The 27,498-nt window shown below is 34.7% G+C and overlaps 1 protein-coding gene across 4 annotated transcripts in view; it reads left to right on the top strand.

Moving 5' to 3' along the window:
- IBTK (inhibitor of Bruton tyrosine kinase) overlaps positions 1–27,498 on the top strand; it is a 91,359-nt gene that overhangs the window by 16,587 nt on the left and 47,274 nt on the right. For 2 of the 4 annotated variants that reach the window (XM_011282490.4, XM_011282487.4), the window contains exons 4-16: positions 542–666; positions 7,540–7,650; positions 8,768–8,938; positions 12,415–12,532; positions 12,616–12,796; positions 15,006–15,129; positions 17,117–17,294; positions 20,330–20,504; positions 21,737–22,336; positions 23,519–23,605; positions 24,653–24,735; positions 24,821–24,858; positions 25,318–25,414. In XM_011282490.4, the coding sequence (XP_011280792.3) occupies positions 542–666; positions 7,540–7,650; positions 8,768–8,938; positions 12,415–12,532; positions 12,616–12,796; positions 15,006–15,129; positions 17,117–17,294; positions 20,330–20,504; positions 21,737–22,336; positions 23,519–23,605; positions 24,653–24,735; positions 24,821–24,858; positions 25,318–25,414 (2,088 nt within the window). Of the gene's footprint in view, positions 1–541; positions 667–7,539; positions 7,651–8,767; positions 8,939–12,414; positions 12,533–12,615; positions 12,797–15,005; positions 15,130–17,116; positions 17,295–20,326; positions 20,505–21,736; positions 22,337–23,518; positions 23,606–24,652; positions 24,736–24,820; positions 24,859–25,317; positions 25,415–27,498 lie in introns of all 4 variants that reach the window. The other 2 variants (XM_011282488.4, XM_011282486.4) reach the window with 1 other exon arrangement.

Below are 27,498 nucleotides of genomic sequence, written 5' to 3'. Positions count from 1 at the left end.
TTATACGCCTTCCAAAATAAAAATGAAGACTTAAAACTTAGCTGTGATTTTTATCCCAGTTTAATGGGATCACTAGTGTGATTTTGCATCTATCAAGAGTAAACTATTAAAAGTTAATGTTTCTGTAGGAACAGTAACTAATATCACATTTGCTTCATCTAGAACCTTTGTATTATATATTATATATAATGTAATAAACATCCTATATTTAAATAACTATAGGTATTATTTTCATGGCAACTAAATGGATATGGCAGGTGATATTTTACTCATTTGGCAGTTAAACTAACTGCTAATGAAACAAGGAACAAATGTTAGATTCCTAACATTGATACAGGACTGTGCTGAATTGGATTTTCTGTTTCTATTCCTAGAATTAGATAATGTGTTAATAGTTTCATAATGTAAGTGATAATGTTGGCAGCATCTTTCTAAATATGATGGTTAAATTAGTTCCTGTAAAGAGTCTCTGTTGAGGAAAACTGATTAGTAGAGTGTATCTATAGATTGAACTAAAACTGGTATTTGTTTTACATTTTAGATCCTACAGATGTCTACACTTGGGGAGATAATACAAATTTCACCCTGGGACATGGAAGCCAGAATAGCAAACACCATCCAGAATTGGTGGATCTGTTCTCCAGGAGTGGGGTTTATATCAAGCAGGTAGTTTGAAGTATAATTTGAATACTTTCAGAGATTAAAAAGAACTATTGTGTTTGATAGTTTATTTTTTTTCATTTAGATTGTGTTAACTTTGTTGAAAGGATGATAACATTTTAATAAACAAATTGATCAATAGAACTTCACTAATTCTGTTTTAGATTTTGTTAGCTTTAATCCTACCTAGACTGTGATAAATACCATAAAACTATGAGATGTTTGTGCAAGCAGGGTTCGAAATTAGAAGGCACTATAGAGATACTACTTTAAAAAGGTAGAGCTTCTGTTGACTTTCTAGCATTTGTTTCCATTTCACAAAAATTAAGAGTTCTTTACATTGTTTCTCAAGTGAATTTGTTATTGAAACTCATTGTTATTAGTTTTACGGGAGGGAACCTGAGTTCCTAAATATAAGTAATTACAAAATTTTAGTTAATATAATTGTGAAGGTTTGGTATTTGGGCTTATTTCATTATGCTGAAGGATATCTTCCACTTCCATGGATTTTGCTACTGTTGACATAATCCTCTTTTTCTATAATGCAGTGTGTGTGTGTGTGTGTGTGTGTGTGTGTGTGTGTGTGTGTGTTCACCTGAGGTTGACTAGGTCCTCAGAATTCTTAAAATGCTATTCTACCCATTAGCAGCCACTGATGATTGATCACAATTAGGGCAGTTACAAAAGGTACCTCTTTTCCTTTTATGAATTAATATATGTAGTTTTCATGAGCTGAGAGTTTTCAGGAACAAGAATATTTAAGCTAGTGAAGGAAGAAATGGTGGCATTAGGAAACCAGAGACTGACTACCTTCTGATCCTAAGATATATACGTTACAGAGGAAATGAGCATATTCCACTTGGTTGGGCTTATACATGAAACAGTACACTTAAGGAGAAAGCAACACGTAAGGCAAGAAAGTGAGAATATTTTGTGAAGAGATTAAGGATTAAGGAATTTTATTTACCACAGAATGAGGGTTGAAGCAAGCATTATAGATAGGTTAGAGAGGAAGAAAAACAGTGTAAAGTACAATCAGAAAAGAGAAGACAAGTTTTACAGGAATATTTACTGAGCACCAGTTATATAGAGAATCCCATTAGCTGCTGAAGGGGGCTGATATTGTGCTATAGAACCAAGTGAATTAGCTGAGATTATTAATTTTAGCACAGTATATTCTAGAGAATTAAGGTGAAAAGCTGTAATTAGTTATCTCCTTAAAAAAAAAACTCAAGAGGTTTGGGGCACCTGGGTGACTCAGTTGGCTAAGCATCCAACGTCAGCTCAGGTCATGATCTCGCAGTCCATGAGTTTGAGCCCTGCATCGGACTCTGTGCTGACAGCTCAGAGCCTGGAGCCTGCTTCAGATTCTGTGTCTCCTTCTTATCTCTGCCCCTCCCCTACTCACAGTCTGTCTCTCAATAACAAATAAATGTTAAAAAAATTAAAAAAAAAAACAAAACAAAACTCAAGGTTTTGAGGCACCTGGGTGGCTCAATCGATTGAGCATCTGACTTAGGCTCAGGTCACGGACTCGTGGTTCATGAGTTCAAGCCCTGTGTCAGGCTCTGTGCTGACAGCTTGGACCCTGGAGTCTGCTTTGGATTCTGTGTCTTCTTCTCTCTCTGTCTCTCTGTTCCTCTCATGGTGTCTCTCTCTCTCTCTCTCTCTCTCTCTCTCTCTCTCTCTCTCTCTCTCTCTCTGTCTCTCACTCTTTCAAAAATAAAGATTTAAAAAGAAATTTGGAGGTTTTAAAGTTGGAAGACTTATTAAACTCTGGTATTGGTTGTTGAATAGAAGTCAGAAATATAGAGTGACATTCTAAGATTGGAGATAAAATTGAACAAAATGTATTATTTCTGGCTTCAAAAATTTTTCCTTTACAAATGCTAAATTTGTATTACAAATTTGAATACAATTTTGGGTTTTTAGACTTTGTGGGTATTTGTGATACAGCTAAATGAGATAATGACTTTATACATAACTTACCATAAGTGTACATATTCACAGAATTTACTAAGTAGTTAAAGGATATGTGTAAGTAGATCTTGCAGTTCAGCTTCTAATTTTCTTACTTTCCATAAGAGCTTGACTTTTTTCTAAGTCAATTTCTAATAATCCTAACATTTCTTTAATTCTTTAAAAAAATTTTTTTAATGTTTATTTTTGAGAGAGAGAGAGACAGCGCATGAACAGGGGAGGGGCAGAGAGAGAGGGAGACACAGAATCTGAAGCAGACTCCAGGCTCTGAGCTGTCAGCACAGAGCCCGATGCGGGGCTCAGACTCAAAAACTGCAAGATCATCACCTGAGCCAAAGTGGGATGCTTAACCAACTGAGCCACTTAGTCGCCCCTAAGATTTCTTTCTTAATCATTTTTTATATCCAAAGTTAGAAATATTTATAGATGGCCTAAGAAATGTAAATGCAAATGATTTTTAAAAGTAAGCAAACAGAATTTTTAAATACTATATAAGGTAAAATAAATACACTGAATGTTAGATACATTGAAAAATAGTAAAGTGTGGCAGAAGGGTTAAGTATGTAGGTACCCAAACAGGCATACTTTGTTGCACTTCGCTTTATTGCGCTTAACAGATACTGCATTTTTTACAAATTGAAGGTTTGTGGCAACCCTGCATTAAGTCCTTCGTTGCCATTTTTTTTCAATAGCGTTTCTTTACTTAATGTCTCCATGTCACATTTTGGTAATTCAGTATTTTAAACTTTTTCCTTAGTATTACACAGACCATTGAAAAACTTAGGGGTTGGGGCACTTGACTCCTAATGCAATAAAAAATCTGTGCATAACTTCTAACTTCCCAGAAGCTTAGCTGCTGTTGACTTGGAGTCTTACTGAGAACATAGCACTACTTGTATGTTACATACATTATACTCTATATCCTTACAATAAAGTAAGCTAGAGAAAAGAAAATGTTATTAACAAAGTCATAGGAAAGGAAAATACATTTATTTTTTAAAGTGTATTTGTTTATTTTGAGAGAGAGATAGCACAAGCTAGGAGGGGCAGAGAGAGGGAGAGACAGAAACCCAAGCAGGTTGCATGCCATAAGCATAGAGCCCAAGGTGGGGCTTGAACTCAAACTGTGAGATCATGACCTGAGCTGAGCTCTGGAGTCAGACATGTAACCGATTGTGCCACCCAGGTCCCCTGGAAAATACGTTTAAAGTACTGTACTGTATGTACTGGAAAACATCTGCATATAAGTGGATGTGCACTGAAATTCAAACCCATGTTATTCAGGGGTCAACTGTATTTCTTCTGGGTGAGCTGTGATAAGTTATCTTTGATATTACCATTGTAATTGTTTTTGGGTAACACAAATTGCATCCATATAAGATGGTGAACTTACTTGATAAATGTGTACTGCACTGTCCATTGTTCCCTGTGTCTCTACCTCTTTTGGAGCCTCCCTATTCCCTGAGACACAAATTATTATAATCAGTCCAATTAAGAACTCTGCAACGGGGGTGCCTGGGTGGCTCAGTGGTTGAGTGTCCCAACTTCGGCTCAGGTAATCATCTTGTGGTTGATGGGTTCAAGCCCCACGTTGGGCTCTCTGCTAACAGCTCAGAGCCTGGAGCCTGCCTTGGATTCTGTGTCTCTCTCTTTCTCTGCCCCTCCTCTGCTCATTTGTCTCTGTCTCAAAAATACATAAACATTGAAAATTGTTTTTAATAACAAAAAAAAAAAAAGAACTCTGCAGTGGCCTCTGAGTGTTCAAGTGAAAGGAAGAGTTGCATGTCTCTTGCTTTGATTCAAAATCTAAAAATGATTCAGCTTAGTGAGGAAAGTGTGTCAAAAGCTGAGATAGGCTGGAAGTTAGACCTTATGAACCAAAGAGTGAACCAGGTTATGAATTCAAATAAAATGTTCTTGAAGGAAGTTCAAAGTGCTTACTACAGTGAACACGTGAATGATAAGAAAGTGAAACGGCCTTATTGCCAAAATGGAGAAAGTTTTAATCACCTGGATAGAAGATCAAACGCTGGCCATAATATTTGCTTCAGCCAAAGCCTAATCCAGAGCAAGGCCCCAACTCTCTTCAATTCTGTGAGGGCTGAGACAGGTGAGGAAGTTGCAGAAGAAACATTTGAAGTTGGCAGAGTTTGGTTTGTGAAGTTTAAGGAAAGAAGCCGTACCCATAACATCAGAGTGCAAGCTGAAGTAGCAGGTGCTGATGTAGAAGCTGCGGCAAGTTATCCCAAAGTTCTAGCTAAGAGAATTAATGAAGGTGGCTCCACAAAACAACAGATTTTCCACGTAGACAAAACAGCTTTCTTTTGGAAGAAGATGCCGTCTAGGACTTTTATAGCTAGAGAGAAGTCAATGCCTGCCTTCCAGGCTTCAAAGGACTGGCCAACTCTTTTGTTAGGGGCTGATGACTAAGCTGAAGCCAGTGCTCATTTACCATTCTTAAAACCCTAGGACCCCTAGGAATTATGCTAAATCTACTCTGCCTGTGCTCTACAACTGGAACAACAGATCCTGAATGACAGCACATCTGTGCTGCCCACCTGTGGAGACCAGTGCTCAGAAAAAAAGATTCTTTCAAAATATGACTGTTCATTGATAACGCACCGGGTCACCCAAGAGCTCTGATGGAGATGTGCCACCACGAGATTCTTGTTGTCATGTTGTTTTTATGTCTGCCAACACAGCATCCATTCTGTAGCCCATGGACCAAGGTAATCATTTTGACATCCAAGTCTTATGATTTAAGAAATACACTTCATGCAAGTATAGTTGCCATAGACAGTGATTCCTCTGGTGGATCTGGGCAAAGTAAATTGAAAATCTTCTGGAAAGGATTCACCATTCTAGATGCCGTGAAGACCCTGCATGATTCATAGAAATAGGTCAAAATAGTAACATGAACAGGAGGTTAGAAATTGATTCCAGCCTTGGTGGATGAGTTTGAGAGAGTTAAGTAAGTGTAGATGTGGTGGAAGTAGCAAGAGAACTAAAACAAGAAGTGGAGCCTGAAGATGTGACCAAATTGCTGCAATCTCCTGATCAGTCTTAAAGGGATGAGGAGTTGCTTTTCATGGATGAGCAAAGACAGTGGTATCTTGAGATGGAATCTCCTCTTGGTGAAGATGCTGAAGACTGTTGAAATGACAGCAAAGGATTCAGAATATATTACATAAACTTAGTTGGCTAAAGCAGTGGCAGGGTTGAGGCGACCGAGTTCAGTTTTGGAAGAAATTCTACTGTGGGTAACATGCTATCAAACAGCATCACATGCTACCGAAAAAATCATTCATGAAAGGAAGAGTCAGTTGATTTGGCAAACTTTGCATTGTTGAATTGTTTCAAGAAATTGCCATAGCCATCCTCACTTTTAGCCGCCACCACCCTGATCAGTCAGTAGCCATCAACAATGAGGCAAGAGCCTCCACCAGCAAAAAGATTACAACTTGCTGAAAGATCTGATGATGGTTAGCACTTTGTAGCAATATAGTATTCTTTTTTTTTTAATTTTTTTAACGTTTATTATTGAGAGAGAGACACAGAGCGTGAGCAGGGGAGGGGTAGAGAGAGGGGGAGACATAGAATCTGAGGTAGCCTCCAGACTCTGAGCTGTCAGCACAGAGCCCAACGCGGGGCTCGAAGTCACAAACTGCGAGATCATGACCTGAGCCGAAGTCGGTCGCTTAATCAACTGAGCCACCCAGGGCCCCCAGTATTCTTAAAATTAAGGTATATACATTATTCTTTTTTTAGCCACAATGCTATTACATACTTAACAGACTATAGTGTAGTGTAAACATAACTTTATGTACTCTTAGAAACCAAAAATGAATTTAACTCACATTGCTGAGAAATTCTCCCTATTGTGGTGATCTGGAGCCAAACCCACAATATTTCCAAGATATGCCTGTATTTAAAACTGCTTTTGGCTTCCTGTTAATTGCCTTTTGATGAAGTTCAGTCATTTAAGTACCCTTATCTTCTGGTAAGAGTTTGTGAGTATATAAGTGTGTGGACCAAGAAGGTAAGGGGGATGTTGGAAACATGGCAGGTAAAAAAGGAAGTGGGGAAAAGAGTAAGAGTAAAACTTGAAAATAAATATAAAATTATTTAAATCCATGTAGTGATATTAAAGACATTTTAGACAAAGTCAGAGATATTTTTTTTTTTAATTTTTTTTTTCAACATTTATTTATTTTTGGGACAGAGAGAGACAGAGCATGAACGGGGGAGGGGCAGAGAGAGAGGGAGACACAGAATCAGAAACAGGCTCCAGGCTCTGAGCCATCAGCCCAGAGCCTGATGCGGGGCTCGAACTCACGGACCGCGAGATCGTGACCTGGCTGAAGTCGGACGCTTAACCGACTGCGCCACCCAGGCGCCCCGACAAAGTCAGAGATATTAAAAGGACATACTAACCACCAGTCTAACATAGGATGTTTTTTAAAAAATATGCTTAAGGCATTTTCACTGTTTGCTTTAATAACATATATTGCTAGTTGTTAATCTTTGTGTTTCATGTTGCATTGCCCAGTTCTTGTTTGGGATTTTATAAAGCTGGGAAACAGCTGGCTACTGCTTTTTGTGGTTGAACACTTGATATTTGTATTTCCCTTTGTTTAGTCTCTTCTGTGGGAAACATATGCTTAATTTCTTTGTTCTTTTTCCTATTTATCAGTGTTTTTAGGGATAGTTTTAAAATAAAGCATATATATTTTTAATTTTTATTACAGAACATGTACAAAGTAGAGAAAAGTTACAATAAATCCACACATACCTATCATCCAGCGTAAAGTTAGCAATATTCTGTAGTTTGTGTTTTTATATAAAATAAAACCTATTTTATTCAGAGAAATTCAATAATATTCTCTTGTTTTCTCTTAGGTGGTGCTTTGTAAATTTCACTCAGTATTTCTGTCTCAGAAAGGGCAGGTTTATACCTGTGGTCATGGTCCTGGAGGACGTTTAGGCCATGGAGATGAACAGACATGCTTGGTAATTGAAATGTCATTACTCATTTTAGGTAACTTCAGTAAAATTTCCATAAACTGGAAGCTTCTGTTAACTAAAAAAAAAAAAAACATTATTTTTAACCTACTATAAGCAGAGAGTTATATACCAATTGATAATATAGTTAAAAAAATCAGTGTCCTGGTATATGTCATGTTCAAATTATAGGATTTTGATATGCACAGTTCTAAAGCATCATAGAAAAATTATATTTTGCTTATAGCAAATACTTAGATGAGAGTGTATAAATAAGCTTTGAAATAATTCCATAGTTGAGATTTTAAAAGCCAGACTAATTGTAAAATGCTTTTCTTAAAGTAGTTGGATTTGTTTTTGTTTTTTTTTTTAACTTCTCATCCGAGTATTTGTGGTCTAAAAGTTGAGCCCTTATTCTCATTGTATAATCACAAAATTGACTCTCAAGCTACTAAAACTTAGTGCTAATTAGAAGAAACCTGCTAATCATTACATTCAATAGAATTGCCTCAGTAGGTATTTTTAAGGTAACTTTTTTTGAAGGGATTACTGGTATATTTGTCATCTATTACAGGGTGCTTTACAAAGAATAGAGAGGTATGACAACAGCTTCCATTTTTTTAGGGTTTATATGTTCTAGGCATCAGTCATACTTTTCATGCAGTATTATTACCTTAACTTAAGCCTCACAGCAGTCCTGTGAGATTATAGGCATTATCATCTCATTTATGCTGTGTCAGAGACTGTTTTTTTTTTATACTTAAAAACTCACTTACTCCTTACACCTGTATTTTCCTGTATTTTTATTTATTTTTTCCGTACTTGAATACTTTGGCTGAAGAGCTGCCTTTATTTATACCAAACAAATTTGCACTGGGTGTATAAGGGCTCAAAAATCATTTGTTGGACTGAATTATTTTATTGAAATGTCTTGCTGGGATTTTGTATTTTACTCATAAGCCAATGTCCATATCCTATTAAACTCACCTGTCCCTTGCTGAATTGTAGGGTTTACCTATGATAGATACAGCCATTTATCAGTGTGTCATTTTGGATACAGTATCACCAGATTCTATTTCCATTTTTGTATAAATGACTGTTATACTAAGCTAATTTTATTTTGTAGATCCCTAGGCTTGTGGAAGGACTGAGTGGTCATAATTGTTCCCAGGTGGCAGCTGCAAAGGATCATACTGTTGTACTGACTGAAGATGGATGTGTTTATACATTTGGACTAAATATTTTTCATCAATTAGGAATTATTCCTCCACCTTCCAGTTGTAATGTACCCAGACAGGTAAACTTCTTTTTTTTAAAAACAACAAGATGACTGTTTGTTATAAAACCTGTGTGGATAAAAAGATGGAAGATATTGATATGCAACTTATTTTACTTATATTCCATGGTATACTTTATTTTTCACAGGAGTCATTAAGCATAGTATAAATTAGCATTTGTTTGGAGTAAGAAAGAAGGCACTTGGGAAATTAGGCCTCAAACTGCCTTTGATTCAGCTTTTTTTTTTTTTTTTAATTTTTCTTAATGTTTATTTTTTTTTTGAGAGGGAGACAGAATGTGAGCAAGGGAGGGGCAGAGAGATTGGAGACACAGAATCCAAAGCAGGCTCCAGGCCTTGAGCTGTCAGTAGAGAGCCGGATGCGGGGCTGGGACCTGTGAAGCACGAGATCATGACGTGAGCTAAAGTCAGATGCTCAACTGACTGAGCCACCCAGACACCGCTCATCTTTTTAAGTATTCACAAACAGAGGGGGATCCACATTTTTGGGGTTTGAAACAAATAATTTTGAGGGCGTCCTTAAGAAAAGACATGAAATTTATAAATGCAAAATGGGCTATCCAAATGAGTTACCCAGAAGCCTGAGCTTATTGGCCTCATGGAAAATCTGCCTCTGCACAGAAATCCTACCTGGCAAGATTATCTGAGGGGACATAGGTTCAAAAGCCACTGTTATTTGTTCTAATTTCCAGCTCCCATTTGCACAGCCACCACTGCTCAATTTCACAGACCTAGTTCACAGAACTAGGAGTGGTGCTCTAAATTAATATATTACTAGAATCATCACTTAATAACAAACGTGTTTTCAGCTCATAAAATTTTGTATTTCAGAGGTTAAATTTCTTTACTGGTTTAATCCTCTGGATTTAAATTTTTTAGGTATATGGGGTGCCTTGGTGGCTCAGTTGGTTAAGCGTCTGACTTGATTTTGGCTCAGGTCATGATATCACTGTTTGTGGATTTGAGCCCCACATCAGGCTCCATGCTGTGCAGAGCCTGCTTGGGATTCTCTCTCTGCCCCTCCCCCTCACGCACGTGTGGCACTCTCTCAAAATGAATGCATAAACTTAAAAAATAAAATTATTAGATATACATTTTTTATTTACTAAATTATTAAATCTAATGCTTTTCCACTGTGGATGAATAATGGAACAAAAGGAAGTATTACTCAGAAATAGAGGTACTCTCCAATCTGTGGTACTTTTTGGTTGGAAGATCCATTTTCTATAGTATGGAATTTGTGGATATTTAATCATTTTGTAGATTTCTTTAGAAATGGTAGATTTTATTTCTGTTTTTATTCTCGTTGTGTGGCTGTCTTGGAGCTTTGGGTTGATATGGACATACCCAGTATTCTCAACTGGGGTTACTTTTGCATCTCCAGGAGCCATTTGGCAATGTGCAGAGACATTTTTAGTTGTTGCACTGTGGGTAGGGGTGGGAGTGGTGCTACTGACATCTAGTACGTAGAGTCCAGGGACACTGCTAAACCTGTAATTTACAAGATAGTCCCCTACAACAAAGAATCATCAGGCTGAAAATGTCAATAGTGCTGCCCTGAATATGTCAAATTTTTTTTTTTCATTTTCTTCATTTTCCTTTTTTTTTTTTTAATCTGGTAAGTGTACTGTTTAATTCCCATCCTCTCATTCACCCTTCTCCCCACCCACCCACCACCTCTCTGGTGACTTTCAGTTCTTTATAGTTAAAAACCTCTTTCTTGATTTCTGTCTTTTTCTCCTTTGCTCATTTTTTTTTCTTAAATTCCACATGTGAATGAGATCATATGGTATTTGTCATTCTCTAATTTTGCTCAGCATTATTCTCTGTAGCTCTGTGTTGTTGCAAATGGAAAGATTTCTTTCTTTTTTTTTTTGTGGCTGAATAATCATCTATTGATGGATGCTTGGGCTGCTTCCATAATTTGGTTATTGTAAATAATGCTGCAATAAACATGGGTGTACATGTATTCCTTTAAATTTTGAGTAAATACCCAGTAGTGTGATTCTTGGATCATAGGGTAGTTCTATTTGTAGTATTTTGAGGAAACTCCATACTGTTTTCCACAGTGGCTGCCCCAGTTTGTATTCACACCAGTGCAAGAGGGTTTGTTCCCCTTTCTCCACATCTTTGCCAACAATTGTTTGTGTTTTTGTTTTTAGCCATTCTTCCAGGTGTGAGGTGATATCTCATTGTAGTGTTGATGTATTTCCCTGATGATGAGCATCTTTTTATGTATGTGTCTGTGGCCATCTGTATGTCTTCTTTGGAGAAATGTCTGTTCATGTCTTCTGCCCATTTTGAGTGGATCATTTGTTTTTTGGGAATTGAATTGTGTCAATTCTTTATATATTTTAGATACTAACCCTTCATCAGATAGTCATTTGCAAGTATCTCTTCCCATTCAGTAGGTTCCCTTTTGGTTTTGTTGATTGTTTCCTTTGCTGTGCAGAAACTTATTTTAATACAGTCTCAATAGTTCATTTCTGCTTTTATTCCTCTTGCCTCAGGAGACCTATCTAGAAAAAAGTTGCTATGGCCAGTTTCAGAGAGATTACTGCTTGTATTCTCTTCAAGGATCTTTATGGCTTCAGGTCTCACATTTAGGTCTTTTATCCATTTTTGAGTTTATTTTTGTTTATGGTGTAAGAAAGTCATCCAGTTTCATTTTTTGGCATGGAGCTGTCTGTTTTTCCCAGCACCATTTTTTGAAGAGACTGTCTTTTTCCCATTGTTTTTTCATTCCTACTTAATCAAAGATTAATTGACCATATAATTGTGGATTTATTTCTGGGTTTTCTGTTTTGTTCCATTGATACATGAGTATTTTTATGCTAATACCATACGGTTTTAATTATTACTACTTTGTAATATACTTGAAATCTGGAATTGTGATACCTTCAGTTTTGTGTTTCTTTTTCAGGATTGCTTTGGCTATTCCTGGGATGCAAGGGTGGTTCAGTATTTGCACAGCAACTAGTGTGATATGTTATATCAATAAGTCATCTGGTTAAAAATGTCAGTTGTGCCATTGAGAGACCTTGAATGTGCCAATATTTGCACAACAATCAGTATGATATGTTATGTCAATAAGTCATCTGGCTAAAAATGTCAGTAGTGCCATTGAAAGACCCTAAATGTGTCAAATTTAAAAGTACTACATTTTCTGATGAAATGAAAATGCCTGTTTTGCATATTGCTTGTTGATAGTTTGAATGATTTGGTTTGTATACTATGCCAATTTTTATATGTTAAAATTGCTGACTTAAAATGGCTATATCAAAATGTCTTGTGTTCTGAGAAGAGTTGGAGTCTCAGTGTTAGTGCTGAGATCTGTTAGTGAATTCTGTCATTAGAACTTGAGAGGGTACTGATGGTGAGTATGCCATATATTGATACCTTCATCAACTGGATCTTGTAAAAACTGTACTAGTTCATAGATACATAGTAAACTGCTGTCTTGTCTTTTTTAATAGATGCAGGCAAAATATCTGAAAGGAAGGACAGTCATTGGAGTAGCAGCAGGCAGGTTTCATACAGTGCTATGGACTAGAGAAGCTGTTTACACTATGGGACTAAATGGTGGACAACTGGGTAAGAAGTCTTGATGACAATGTCTGAAAAAAAATTGAATTCTTAAAGTGGATATTTTGTGATTTATTTGTGCAATTTTTTAGGTTATTTGCCAGATCCCAATGGAGAAAAGTATGTAACTGCTCCTCGTCAGGTCTCTGCCCTTCATCATAAGGATATCACTTTGTCTTTAGTTGCTGCAAGTGATGGGGCCACAGTCTGTGTTACCACGAGGGGAGATATTTACTTACTTACAGACTATCAGTGCAAAAAGATGGCTTCTAAGTAAGTGTATTTCTGTAAAGAAATCTCACTTTAATAATAACTCAACTCTTCCAGCAAAACTCTGATTATCAGCTTTATGCTATATGATCTGAAGTGTCGGATTGAGAAAGTGGAATGGAGAAAATTTAAACTGAAAGGAAAGAGTTTTTGCATTTGATGACCTTAGTCTTTTGACAAGTATCCAGGGAATGTATGTAGTAGAAGAACTCTGTAGGGACACCTGGGTGGCTCAATCGGTTAAGCGTCTGACTTCGGCTCAGGTCATGATCTCATGGTTCGTGGGTTCAAGCCCATGTCCAACTCTGTGCTGATAGCTCAGAGCCTGGAGCCTGTTTCAGATTCTGTGTCTCTTTCTCTCTGCACCTCTCCTGATCACACTCTGTCTTTCTCTGTCTCAAAAATAAACAAACATTAAAAAATTAAAATTCTCTGTAAATTATAAAGCAGTATTTCTGAATTATGTTTAACATATGGTTAAGGGTGACCTATAAATTTCATTTTTTTAATGCTTCAGGTACACAACACTAGATTAATCATAATTCTTGGTTTGTGACACAATCATCATTGGTTCATGTGTACCCCCTTTTTTTTTTGTTATGTACTTATTAAAAAAAAATAGTTAATCATATACCATGGATTCAGTCCATGTATTTATAACTAAGTGGTATATTTTTTATCTTTATATTTGTGTAGCCTGTTGTTACTGAAAGTAAGTCTAGTAGAATGCAGTTAATTTAGCAGCAGTTGGTTGGCTCATCAAAAAGCCAGGTAAAGCAGGGAATCCTAGAACTAAGGTGTAAATATCACTAGGTCCACCAGTTGGAGTTCCCTCCCTATCTTTCATACATAAGCCATACCCAGAAGGTGTCATCTCTGATTTCATCTTGAACAGTGTAAGGAGCAAGTGATTAAAACAATTGTGAGATAAATTAATATGGTAAGAGTCCTTTACTTTTCATACATTTTCAATCTTATATAGTCGATTAATCCATTTCTGGTTTGACAGCAGTTTTTTGCTTTACATATTTCATGTGTCATTCCAAAGTATTCAACTTTCAGAAAAAACATTCTTTTAAGAGTAATATTTTATTGGCTTATATGTTATCTTATTTAATAATTACAGTAATAAGTACAAGTAGAGAAATACATCTTGGAACAAATAAGATGAAATTCAACTACCTGGAAGAGTATAGCTCAATTAGTGGAAGCGATAGTGTGCAGGATTTCTAAAGATTCGCCATCTAACTTTTAAATAAGCAATCAGGCATTTAATTTGAAATGCAACAAAATGTGCCTTTGCTATTGTAAATGAGATGGTACTTCATAAACAGATTCCATCCATGAAATTAGCTTATGAGTAGAGAATGTCAACCATCAGTTTGCCACAATGTAGCTTCTATGTGTAACAATTGGAAGGGTATTAATTGTAGGTCATATTTCAGTTTTAGAAACATGAAAGTGTGAACATAAATGTTTCTTGGAACTGACTAGCTTTTTTTCTGGTCATGAGGTAGTTTTTTTTGGATATTAGATTTTGTTATTGATTAATAACATTAAATTGTGTAAATATGTTATAGCCAAGTTTCTAACTAAGAAAATTCTTTTGTTACAAATTGTTACAACATAGTAATTTTGAAAAGTAAAAAATAAAAAAAAAATCTTAATGCAAGCAAAGTATCTGAAAGGGAGTACAATGACTGGACTAGCAGTAGGTTTCACACAATACTATGGGCATATCACATGTGCAGATATAATGGAATGGCTAGTGGATGTGTTATTAAATTAGTAATGATTTTCCTGGTAGCTGTAGCTATTTAGGGTTGTCCATATTTGAAATTAAGAATTTGTTTCATTTTGAATTTAAAGTTTTTCATTTCTGTTAAATTGCAAATATACTTAGGAGCTTTTAGTTTTATCAGTTACTTAAAATAGAGTGAACGTGTGCATTAGCAAGTGGGGCTTTAAGTGTCAAATGTGTGTATATGTGTGGGTAGAGGCATTTGGGAGGGAAGGACTTGCTATAAAAAGAAATGGCCATTATATTGGGGAAACTTATGGAAAGAAGGGACTAAGGATACCAAAGTCCAAATCATCTTCCTTTACCTTTCACAATAATCACCCTAGATTATTGTTTGAATAGTAATTTCTTCAAAATCGAGCATGTGTATTTTAGAGAACATATTAATGTAGAATTTTTTTTTTCACCTAGGCAACTAAACTTGAAAAAAGTTCTTGTTTCTGGGGGGCGTATGGAATACAAGGTTGATCCTGAAAATTTGAAGGAAAATGGAGGTCAGAAAATCTGCATTCTTGCAATGGATGGAGCTGGAAGGGTGAGTGTATATTTATGCAAAAATGTAGTAATTTTGTTCTCAGTTGATAGCTGTAGAGGACCTGATAATGCGAACATGAATTACCATGATAATGATTTCTATTGACTTTATTTCTCTCTTTTTGACATCTAGTACTAATTAGTATGGAGCTGGTACTTCAGGGAAAGTTTGATGACATTAACAAAGCTGCCCTGTGAAACATTAGTTAAAACTGTAGCTCCAGATTTCATTTACTGTGCTTAAAATGGAAATACGGGATTTTGATGGATTATTTGATATGTATACTGAGTACTGATAAAGATATCAAGTTGAATAGATATAATATATGTAACTACTCTTTAAAAAAAGTAATAGCTAAACAGGTAGTAATAAAAATTTGGTACATAATTAGAAAGTTTTCCCCCTATTTAGTGTTTTTTTTTTTGTTTTTGTTTTTTTTAAGTTTATTTGAGAGAGAGTGAGCAGGGGAGGGGCAGAGAGAGAAGGGGGGAGAGAGAGAATTCCAAGCAGGCTCCATACCATCAGTGCAGAGCCTGATGTTGGGCTCGAACTCACAAACCGTGAGATCATAACCTGAGCTGAAACCAAGAGTCAGACACTTAACCGACTGTCGCCCAGTTGCCCTTCTCCAGATTTAGTTTTAAACAAATATACATGTATGTATATTTTCAGAGGCTGTAACTGTCATATATAAAAGATAATGTATTTCTAGATCACTATATGATGACTCTCTAATCTCTCTCCATTTAAGTAGAGTTCTAATTTTAGTTCCCTGTTCAAATATGTCAGTACATTTCTCTAATGAAATTGTTAAATTAAAAGTATACATTAGTGACATAAAGAATTTTACACTGTGGCTAGAAAAACACAGATTGTTATTTGTTTATGAAGTAGAAACATACAATGAGAATATTTTCTGAGGTTTACATAGTGCTATAAAATTTGACATTTTTGAAATTGAAGAATTAATCATAAATCTCCACCTACTGGTACTGAACAGATATAAACCTATAGTTGATCATTTTAACATAGGGAAGTATATTAGAATTAGAGTTCTAATTTGTACTAATGGAAGCAGAGGCATGGGATTACACAAAATAGTACAAAAAACATTTGACTCTAGGATATGTTTCATTTATATTAATATGGATCTAGTTTATACCTCTGGATTTTTACTTTCTGCAAAATTAGAATCTTACTATGAAAAACCAAGCTCTGAAGGAATCAATCAGTATAGTCTTTTTTATGTAACTTTTGAGTGACCTTGGCAGATAACCATTTTGTTTTAGTTTTTTTAATTATGAGGGGATTGAACTTCTAAAACTAAGCAGCATTAATTTTTCAAATGAGATCTTTCTTGGAATGCAAATATATAAAGCAGACAAGAGTTGCTGCTCTGGATAAAGCTGGATTGTGAAACTCAACACCCCACCTCTCATTATTTTCTCCATCCCTGAGCATCAGCATCTAAGCCATTTCTCAGGAACACTAAGATTTGCAGAACCACTTGGAAGCCCTAACTGTATTATGAGTTTTCTATCTCTAAGATTTTGTTTTAGTTTTATAATTGGGTTATTCATACATCTCCTTTTTTTTGAGAGTTAAAGTTTGGGTTTTCATAGGGTGATTTTCATTCTTGCAAATAGATGGTACTGCACAAGTCTGGTATCTAAGATATAGCTTTCATAATTTTTTCTTTATCATTGTAGCAAATCTGTTTGCCAAAAACAAGTAATACTGAAAATTACTTCTTCTTAAGAGGAGTGTCTTTGAAATATTTTTAATGCTTCATATTTGTTTGATATACTTTTTTCTGGAAGACACAGTTCTTTAAAAATAGATTTTTATAGTATCTTTTTTCCATAGAAGAATGAACATTGAAACATTAATTAGAACTTTTATCTTATAGATACTCTTTCCTGATTTCAGTTTTTGGTTCAGATGCTGTATGGGAATATATTTATATTCCAGTGTAATTTGGTTTTAGGTATTTTGCTGGAGATCAGTCAGCAGTTCCCTGAAGCAGTGTCGATGGGCCTATCCACGCCAGGTGTTCATTTCTGATATTGCTTTAAATAGAAAAGACATTTTATTTGTCACACAGGATGGAGAAGGATTTAAAGGGAAGTGGTTTGAAGAAAAAAGAAAGAATTCTGAAAAGAAAGGTCAGTTCATATACGTGAGTAGCACATAAAGTACCTTTCAGTTAACTTTTTAATTTTGCAAGTATTTATCATTAGGTTTGACAAGTATTATTAGGTTTTACCCTTAGGTCTCCTCTTTTGGTTGTGGTTTGTGTGTGTGCAGGTAAGCAGAGTGAATTCAGTCCACTTAAATCGAGTTTTCAACCTTTCATCTGTCTCAGTAGATCTTGAGGTCACGGCTCCTTCCTATCGGTAATAGAAGATCACTACTGTTAATAGAATATTACACTGTTGCTAGCCTTGGCTCAAGGGGCGGGGAAGTGTAAAGTTTAAAAAAAAAAAAAAACAGCTTCCCAGATGCTTTTTTTTTTTCTTTTTTTAAAAAATTTTTAATGTTTGTTTATTTTTGAGAGAGAGCAAGAGACAAAACATTAGTTGGGGAGGGGTAGAGAGAGAGGGAGACACAGAATCTGAAGCAGGCTCCAGGCTCTGAGCAGTCAGCACAGAGCCCAATGTGGGGCTCCAACCCATGAACCGTGAGATCATGACCTGAGTTAAAGTCAGATGCTTAACCGACAGAGCCACCCAGGTGCCCCTCAGATGCATTTGAACCATCTTCCAAGCTCCATTTTTACTCTTCCTCCCTACGTTGAGAATTGAGTGGCTTGTACTTTTTTTTTTACATGTATATATACAGTTAAAGTTTTTAAACAGTACATTTCATGACTTAAGGGAAAATTATGGGAAGAATAAAGTTTTCATATTTATTGAGAATTTTAAAAAGAAAAGGTAGTTGTATTAAACAGCTGCTAAATAGAGATGTTTTATTTCATTCCTTGATGAATATAAAGGATAGCTTTAAGACGCCACCATTGAAAATAGAAGCTTTTCATTATATAGTTCATTCTTAATTTTTTCTGATTATAAATTTATAAATGTTTGGATTACTTGGATTGTTTTTTAACTTAGGTTAGCAACTTTTTTCTTTCATTCATAATTATTCTCTGTTGATTTTTCTTCTGGAGAAACTAGAATACATTTACTTCTTCACAGTTCATTGGCCCCACCGTAGCCCATGTCACATGGACAACTGCAAAAAAATATGTTGCCTTATTTGTACTCTTGTTTCTTTTTATCTGTTCTTAACTGATTATCAGAGCGATCTTTTAAGATCTGATTCTAATATTCCTGTGTTTTTAAAAACTCTTTAATGGTTTCTGCACTTGCTAAACATGGCCTCTACAGCCCTTGCTCTGACCCTTGTCTATGTCTCTGAAATCATCTTGATTTCTCACCCTTTCATTTACCACTCTCCAGTCACATTGACCTTCAGATTTTCAATTTTGTTCAGTAGTCCCAGGGCTTTTTCTAATTTTTCACATCTCAGCTTAATTTGTATGTCAGAAATGTTTTCACAGATCCCATAATCTAAATTGAGGGTACCCGATTTCACTTCTCATATTCCCTTTGTATTTTCATGATGCAGTTCATTTTTATTTGTTTTCATGTATTTATCTTTGTGACTAATTTTTTTAATGCTTTTTTCCTATCAGACTGTTAAGGTGGCAAGGACCTTAACTGCTTTACTGTATCCTTAGCATTCAGCATATTTTCTGACAGATAGTAGTCCCTTATTAAACTATCCGTTGAATAAATAAATCAGTTATTGTATGCTAAAACATATATAGAGCACATTTATACTCAGACAATTACAAACATTCTTCAAAATCATAAAGCCACAGTGGAGTGATTAATGATTTGTTGTATTTTATTTCTTTATAGATTATGCAAGTCTGTAAACATTTAAAGTATATTTACTACATGCCAGATATAGGACTATGCTTTAATGATACAAAATATATGTAAGATGGGCCCCTGTTCTCAGACACTCATAAGTTTGTAGGGATAGTAGACATGTATATAAATATTTACAGTTTAAAAAGACTAATATATTTGTTAAGTTTTTTGAGAGCACAGAAACTGAAATAACTTGAGTATCAGAGTAAGATTAGGAAAGCCCTCTAAGACTGAAATAGAGTGAATTTGAGAGAGTAACCAAAATGCAGGTTTTGACTTGTAAATGTTGGAAGTCCTTGGAATTGTATCTTAGCCATATTTAGTGGTCTAAAACTGAATTCATGATCTCTGCTCCCACATCTGTTTTGCAATGTTTTCTTTCCAACTAAATGGTTACCTTTGACACCTCACATCCCCCTCCCCCCCCGCCCATCCCTGTATCCAATCTGTCACCAAGTTTTTTCACTTAAGTCTCAAGTATTTCTGAAATCTTTCCACTTGCTCGAGTTTCATTGCTACAGTAACTTCAGTGTTATCATTTATTTTTTTCTGGATTCTTATTAAAGTCATTTCCTAAATGATCTCTTTGTTTTTATTTTTAATTACTTCCAACATTCTTCATATTGCAGCTGGAGTCATTTCTTTGCATGCAGATTTCATACTTTTCTTTCATAGCCTTGATCTGACTTGTAATGATACAATCATTTGTTTAAACATCTGTCTTCTCTGCTACATTGTGTACTCTAAGATGGTAGGGACATGCCTAACATCACTACTGTGTCACAAGGGATAGACTGATGATCACTGTATCACAGGAGCACAGTGTAGTCACTCAGATATTTGCTGAATAAATGGAAGAATGGAGAAGGAAGTGGGGGAACAAACAAGCATACACATTATGAGGATGCTAAATTTACATATTTTTAATGCAAGCTGAGGAATTTTAGAAGCCAGTATAGCACTAGATTTGTTTTTTAGAAAGATAACTTTGGTTGCAGTGTGGAGGATGTTTTTGCTGAAATGGATGAAATTGTGGATAATTGAGAATGGACTCACCAAAATTTCCTGTTTAATACCTGTACATAGGGTACAAATTGTGTTGAAGAGAGGGAGGATGTAGTTCTTCAAGAGGACTGACTTCTATATGAAAGATATTTCCATATTCTAGTTGTTTTTCTATTTTCTTTACTCTTAAACCATTTTAATAGCTTCAATAAAGCCTCCATTAATGAAAGTTTATTTATTTTTCTTTTTAGCAGAGATTTTATCAAATCTTCATAATTCCTCATCAGATGTGTCTTGTGTCTCTGATATAAATAGTGTGTATGAAAGAATTCGACTTGAGAAACTTACTTTTGCCCATAGAGCTGTTAGTGTCAGCACAGATCCAAGTGGATGCAACTTTGCAATCCTGCAGTCAGATCCTAAAACAAGGTACATTTTTATATATTAAATTTCATTTTTTAGAAGAAATAATCCCTTTCTTTTGTTTTCAGTAGCTGCTGGAACAAATTTAATTGAACTGCGTTTGCCAAGACTTGAAGAGACTTTAGACATAAAATCATATTAGCTGGATAACTCAAAGGTGGAATTTGTTATAGGAAATGATGAGAGTTTCTTTTCGTTTGTAAACTGATATTTATTGAAAATACTGAAGATACATATGTACATGCACAATATTTATTTATATTGTAGTACTTAAGATGTACTCTAGGTTCTCAGATTCTGAGAAATATAAATATTTGTTATGTAGTTTGAAAAAATATCTAACCCTTGAATATGAAAATTAATAAAAGAAGAGGTAGTATATAGTCATCTGTAGGGTAGTGTGACTCTCAGTGCAAATCTTTCCTAAGTCACATTAGTAGAGAGATGACAGGTTAAGATAAATATTAAATATTTAGTAAATATTTATAAGGTACTGTTGGGAAGAAATCCTAGAAGCAGGGTGACCATCCAACCTGGTTTGCCCAGGTCTGTCCCATTTAAAGCACCAAAAGTCTCATCTCCTGGAAAACCCCTCAATCCAGGACAAACTGGGAGGATGGTTCCCCTACCTGGAACGGTGGAATATGGATTGGGAAGGTGTGATAACATTCTTACAGTATTGAAACAATCAGTGTTGTGGACTGATTGTATGTCTTTGTGTGTGTTTATCTTTACTTCCTGAGTTTCTGACCTATTCTGGGATCATACCTGAAGTATTTGCTCATTTCTTTGTATATTTGGTTTTCTTCACTTATAAGGATAAAGAATAAAAGGATACAAAAGAAAAGGTTGAGAACTGTACCCTTTTTTGGATGTTTTTAGTTTTATAGTTCTTTGTGTTTAGTTACAGTCATTTAGAAAATTTCTATGAAGTGGTCATTTGGATTTATAGCCTAGTGTTTCCCTATAGAAATAGAAAACACTGCTTTTAAAGGAAAATTTAAATCTTGTCATTTTAGTTTAGGAGAAAAATAGAAAAAGGAATGGAAACATTTTAAAGAGTAATATAGTATCTAAGACTGTGCAGTATGCTTATATTTTAGGAAATACCAGATATAAAGTCTTGTAAGTTTGTAACTAAAAAAGAAATTGTACTTTAAAAGGAGAAGAGGCTAGGGATGCTTTTTTTTTTTTTTCATTTTCTTGAAAGTAAAAATGATTTTTTGTTTCATTTCTAGCCTTTATGAAATTCCAGCTGTATCTTCATCATCCTTTTTTGAAGAGTTTGGCAAACTGTTAAGGGAAACAGATGAAACGGACAACATACATGATGTGACATTTCAAGTTGGCAATAGAATCTTCCCTGCACATAAATATATTTTGGCAGTGCATTCTGACTTTTTTCAAAAACTGTTTCTTTCAGATGGGACTACTTTAGACTTTGCAGATGTTTACCGGAAAGATGAAGATTCTGCAGGATGCCATCTCTTTGTGATAGAGAAGGTTCATCCTGACTTGTTTGAGTACCTTTTACAATTTATATACACAGATACTTGTGACTTTTTACTTCATGGCTTCACACCAAGAATAAACTTAAACAAAAAACCGGAAGAATATCAGGGTGCTCTGAATTCTCATTCAAATAAAATGAATTGCCATGAAGATAATCAGAAGTCAGCATTTGAAGTTTACAGAAGTAATCAAGCTCACACAGTTAATGAAAAGCAGAAAAGCAAACCTAAATCTTCCAATAAAGGGAAAAGTATTGGGGAAGATGATCCTGTAAGAATGTTGCAAAATGTTGCAAAGAAATTTGGTTTCAGTAATTTGAGTAGTAGGTATGGCCTCTCCTTAATATCTATTCTTGAACCTCATTATGTCCTTCTTTTAGAAATTCTTTTTCTTGTCTACTCCTCTTTTCCCCTCCCCCAACTCTCTCCCCAACCCTCCTTTTTAGAGGGAGGTACATGGATATGTTCTTTCTTTCCTTTCTTCTAAAGCTATCTCTGCAGGACTCACTGGATTAAAACATTAAAGGATGAGGAGGCTGTTAGTCGGTTTGAACTCTCTATGGTGTTTGTATAACAGAGATCTGGAATGGTAGGCAGTGTGGTATGCTGGAAAGAGAACTATCTTTTGAATTAGAAATACCTATATGTGCCTCTTTACTATGACTGCCTGGAGCCAAGATTTCTTAGTTTCTTTGAACTTCAGTTTCTCAGTAAAGAAAATGGTGGGGGGGGGGGGGGTGGATAATTGTGATCTCATGTAGTTTTGTTATATAGCATGTGTAAAATGCCTAAGGCAGTATTTGTCATATAAGCCAGATTCTTTGGAATTCTTGTTTTTCTTAAAGTATGTATATTGCTTGTGAAAGTATAATCTTATGTGTGGGGTAGGAGCAGAGGAAGAGTGTATATCTTGTTTCCTATATAAAAACACTAATGGGCTTTGTGGTATGATTTTGATATATTTTTTGTCAGTGATATTTAATATACAGTTGACCCTTGAGAAACATGGGTTTGACCTGTGCAGATCCACTTGTATTCAGATTTTTTGTGATAAATGCAGTATAGTACTGTAAATGTATTTTCTCTTATGTTTTTCTTAACATTTTCTTTTTTCCACATTATTGCAAGAATATAATATGTAAATGAATATAACATACAAACCACAGACATACAAACAGATCTACTCTTTGATACTGGGAACACTTCCAGTCAATAGTAGGCTCTTAGTCAAGTTCCTGGGGAGTCAAAGTTATATGCACATTTCACCTCCTTGGAGGGAGTGCTGGTGGTGACTCTAACCCCAGCATTGTTCACAAGTCAACTGTACTTTAATTGAACTAAAATTGAAGGAGAATATATGGTACTTTTTTTTTTTATCACAGAGTAGGGTTTGTTGAGATGCTTTTCTAGGTGATATAAATTATATAATTAGGTTCAGATGTAAGGTACTGTAATTTGCTGGATTTTCGTTTTGGTCCATCAACTTAATTTTTATCTACTCTTTGACAGGTTAGATGGAGTCAGATTTGAAAATGGAAAAATTAATGTTATTGAGAAGAAAACTGGTAACAAATCAAAGCTAAATCAGAAAAAATGGTAAGTTAGGAAATGAAGACAAACTTTTCATCTCTAGATTTTGAACCTAACTAAGTATGAAAACAGAGCCCTTCTTACTGACATATGAAACAAAATATGTGAATAGATACCCTTTTACCTTTACTAGTCTTCATTTCTAGAAATATTGGAGAACTGTTAAGGTAAGTGGATAAAATATTAACTTCTCAGTAAGACATTTAAACAGTTTTTTTAACAGTTTTTTAACAGTTTTTTCATTATAAATGAAAAAAATTTTTATTTTTTCTTGCCCAAGTTTTGTATTTTTCAATAGGTAGGAAATAGTATTACCCTAAAACCAAACTAATTATGCCTCTGCATCATTATGATTATTTCCTTTAGTATAAGGTTTTTAATAATAACAAAAATATTTAGAATATAATTTATTAAAAAGTTTTTGTGAGGCATGTGGGTGGCTTGCTTGGTTAAGCGTCCGACTTCCGCTCAGGTCGTGATCTTGTGGTTCCTGAGTTTGAGCCCGACATCAGGCTCGCTCCTGTCAGTCTGTCAGCTCACTTTGGATCCTCTGTTTCCCCCCTGCACCCCTCCCCCACCTGCGCTCTCCCCAAAATACATACATACATATTAAAAAAAAAGTTTTTGTTTTTAGGTATTTTTACTTTGTAGGTGATAAGTTCTGGAGAAAGAAACTATGGAGATATCTAGATTGTGCTTAGCAAAGAATAGGTTGTAAAAGGAACTGACTTAAAGACCTTTGATCATGATGTCACTTACTATTATATTATTAAAATTTGGTCTGGCCTGTACCGAAAAAGGAAAATTAGAAGTCTGTTCTTGAATATTTATCTGTATTCAGTTCCCTTTAAATATTCTTTATTATAAGGCCCTTATTATCTTTCCTCCAGTGGAAGGAGATGAAGTACTTTATTTGTATGTATGCCCTCAAGTTGTTTGTTGTCTGCTATCTTTAATTAAGACAAAATCAAGCCAAATCCTATAATAAATTTTCTACTTGCTAAATATGTAAAGAAATCACTCTTGCTTCAATTAAAAAAAATTTTTTTTCAGTTCGTTTCTATGTGATGTGACCATGAAATCAGTGGATGGAAAGGAATTTCCTTGTCATAAGTGTGTTCTTTGTGCCAGACTTGGTAAATATACTTTTTATTAGTTCCCGATTTGTTGGTTTTAGTATTGTTTTACTGTTCTAATAGCTTGTACTTTTTCTTTTCTCAGAATATTTTCATAGCATGCTGAGTAGCTCATGGATTGAGGTAAGATTTAAGTTGAAAACACATGGCTGGTAATCACACTTTTTAAAATATATCCTATATATTTAGTATAATATACTAAAGAAATTCAAAATGGGAGCCTGATATTTTAACTTAATTTTATTTTTGTATTAAACTTGATTTATGCTGAAGCCTGCTGGAAAATAGCAGCATTTAGAATTAAAACTTATTGCAGAAAGGCTTCTTAAATCAAAATTTCCCCTTTATTATTTAGACGTATATTTGGAATACCAGTGTATTTGGATTTTGTTTCAATTTTTCTTGCTACTCCATGTTATAAGGCATTTTAAAATTAAACGTATGTCATTTTAGCTTTGTGTTTTATAAATGTTTTTTTTTTTTTTTTTTTTTTGCATTTGATGTGATTCCTGTTCAGAATTTTCTGTACCAGTCAGAATGTAGTTTTTTGTAGTTTAAAATTAATTATTTTACTTTATTTAGGCTTCCACTTGTACAGCTCTGGAAATGCCAATACATTCTGACATACTGAAAGTTATTTTGGACTACCTCTATACTGATGAAGCTGTGGTGATAAAAGGTATTCATAAGAGGACATTTTAGATGTTTAAGATATAATTGAATAATGGCAAAATCAACATGAATCTTTAATCTAATTGAAATAAGCCATCAACAGAGGCTTAATTTAGAATAAGCAATAGGGATGATTACGATTACTAATAGTAAAGGAGTGGATAAAGAAAATTTTCATTACCTCTGTGAAAATGAGTTCTACAAGAATTATATATAATGGTTGAGATTAGATTGAACAGCTTCATACCCTACTACTTATGTGATTGAGATGAGGAACTGATGATATGGAGTATGGTTTTGACAAACACTTTACAAAGTTTTTTCTTGTTTGTTTTCCCCCTTGTGGTAATATATCTGAGGGAAAAGAACTAGATGAAGAATTGAATCAAAATTTATGAAGAGATTGTGTTTATATACTTTGTCAAGCAATACACTGATGTTTTAGTTACAAAGTATTTTTGGTCATAGTTGTGATGGAGTGTTCAACTGTATGTATATACCACATTTTTTTAAATTCATTCATCCATCAGTGAACATTTAGGCTATTTCTATATCCTTACTGTTATTATTTATGCTGCAGTGAACATGATAATGTCTTCAAGATTCTGATTTCAATTCTTTTAGCTAAATACCCAGAAGTGGGATTGCTGTATCGTACGGTGGTTGTATTTTAATTTTTTGAGGAACCTCCACACTGTTTTCCATAGTGGCTATACATTTTACATTCCTGCTAGTAGTGCACACAAGTGTTCCCTTTTCTCTACATCCTTGCCAGCACTTGTTATCTTTTGTTTTATTGATAATGGCCATTCTAACAGGTGTAAGGGCACCTCTCACTTTTTATTTGCATTTTTCTGATAATTATTCACATTGAGCACCTTTCATGTACTTGCTGGCCATTTGTATGTGTTTTTTGGAGAAATATCTATTTAGCTCTTTTGTCCATTTTTTAGCTGAGTTTATTTGTGGGGTTTTTTTGTTTTTGTTTTGTTTGTTTTTTTTTTTTTTTTTTTTGCTATTGAGTTGTAGGAGTTTCTTATATATATATTTTGGATATTGATCCCTTATCAGATATGGTTTGCAAATATTTTCTCCCCTTTCTGAAGGTTGCCTTTCATTTTGTTGATTGTTTTCAACATTGCTTTGTAGAAGCTTTGTAATTTCATGTAATTTCACTTGCTTATTTTTGCTTTTGTTGTGTGTGGTTTTGATGTCATATCCAAAAAATCATTTACAAGACTAGGATCTTTTTCCCTGTTTTCTCCTATGAGTTTTACAGTTTCAGGTATTAGGTTTAATCTTTAATCCGTTTTGAGTTAATTTTTTTATATGGTACGGATCCAGCTTAATTCTCTTGCATTTGCTCATTCAGTTTTCCTAGCACCCTTTATTGAAAAGACTACCCTTTTCCCATTTTGTATTCTTGATACTCTTGTTGAGGATTAATTGATAAAATGAGCGTTTATTTCTGGGCTCCGTGTTGTGTTCCACTGTATTTGATTACTGTAGCTTTGCAACATAATTTGAAGTTAGGAAGTGTGATGCCTCCAGCCTTGTTCATCTTTCTCAAGATTACTCTGTCATTCAGGGTTTTTGTGGTTCCATATAAATTTTAGGATTGCTTTTTCTGTTTTGTGCAAAATGCCATTGGAATCTTGATAGGATTTTATTGAATCTGTAGATTGTTTTGGGTTGAGTGGACATTTTAACAGTATTCTTTCAATCCATGAACATGGGATATCTTTCCATTTATTGTTATCTTTAATTCCTTTCATCAATGTTTTATAGTTTTCAGAGTACAGATCTTTTTCTTTTTTTAAGTTTATTTATTTATTTTGAGAAGGAGAATGTGCACAAGTGGTGGAGGGAGAGAGAATCCCAAGCAGATGCTCTCCATTGCCATTGCAGAGTCTGACTTAGGGCTCAAACTCACAAACTGTGGGATCATGACCTAAGCCGAAATTAAGAGTTGGATGTTTAAATGATTAAGTCACCCAGGTGCCCCAGAATACAGATCTTTTATCTCCTTGGTTAAGTTTATTCCTAAGTGTTTTATTTTTTTTGATATAATTGTGAAAGGGTTTATTAATT

This window comes from Felis catus, chromosome B2 (genome assembly GCF_018350175.1).
Source record: "Felis catus isolate Fca126 chromosome B2, F.catus_Fca126_mat1.0, whole genome shotgun sequence".
NCBI lineage: Eukaryota > Metazoa > Chordata > Mammalia > Carnivora > Felidae > Felis > Felis catus.
Note: the sequence above shows the minus strand (reverse complement) of the source record. Positions and strands in the feature narration are given on the sequence as shown.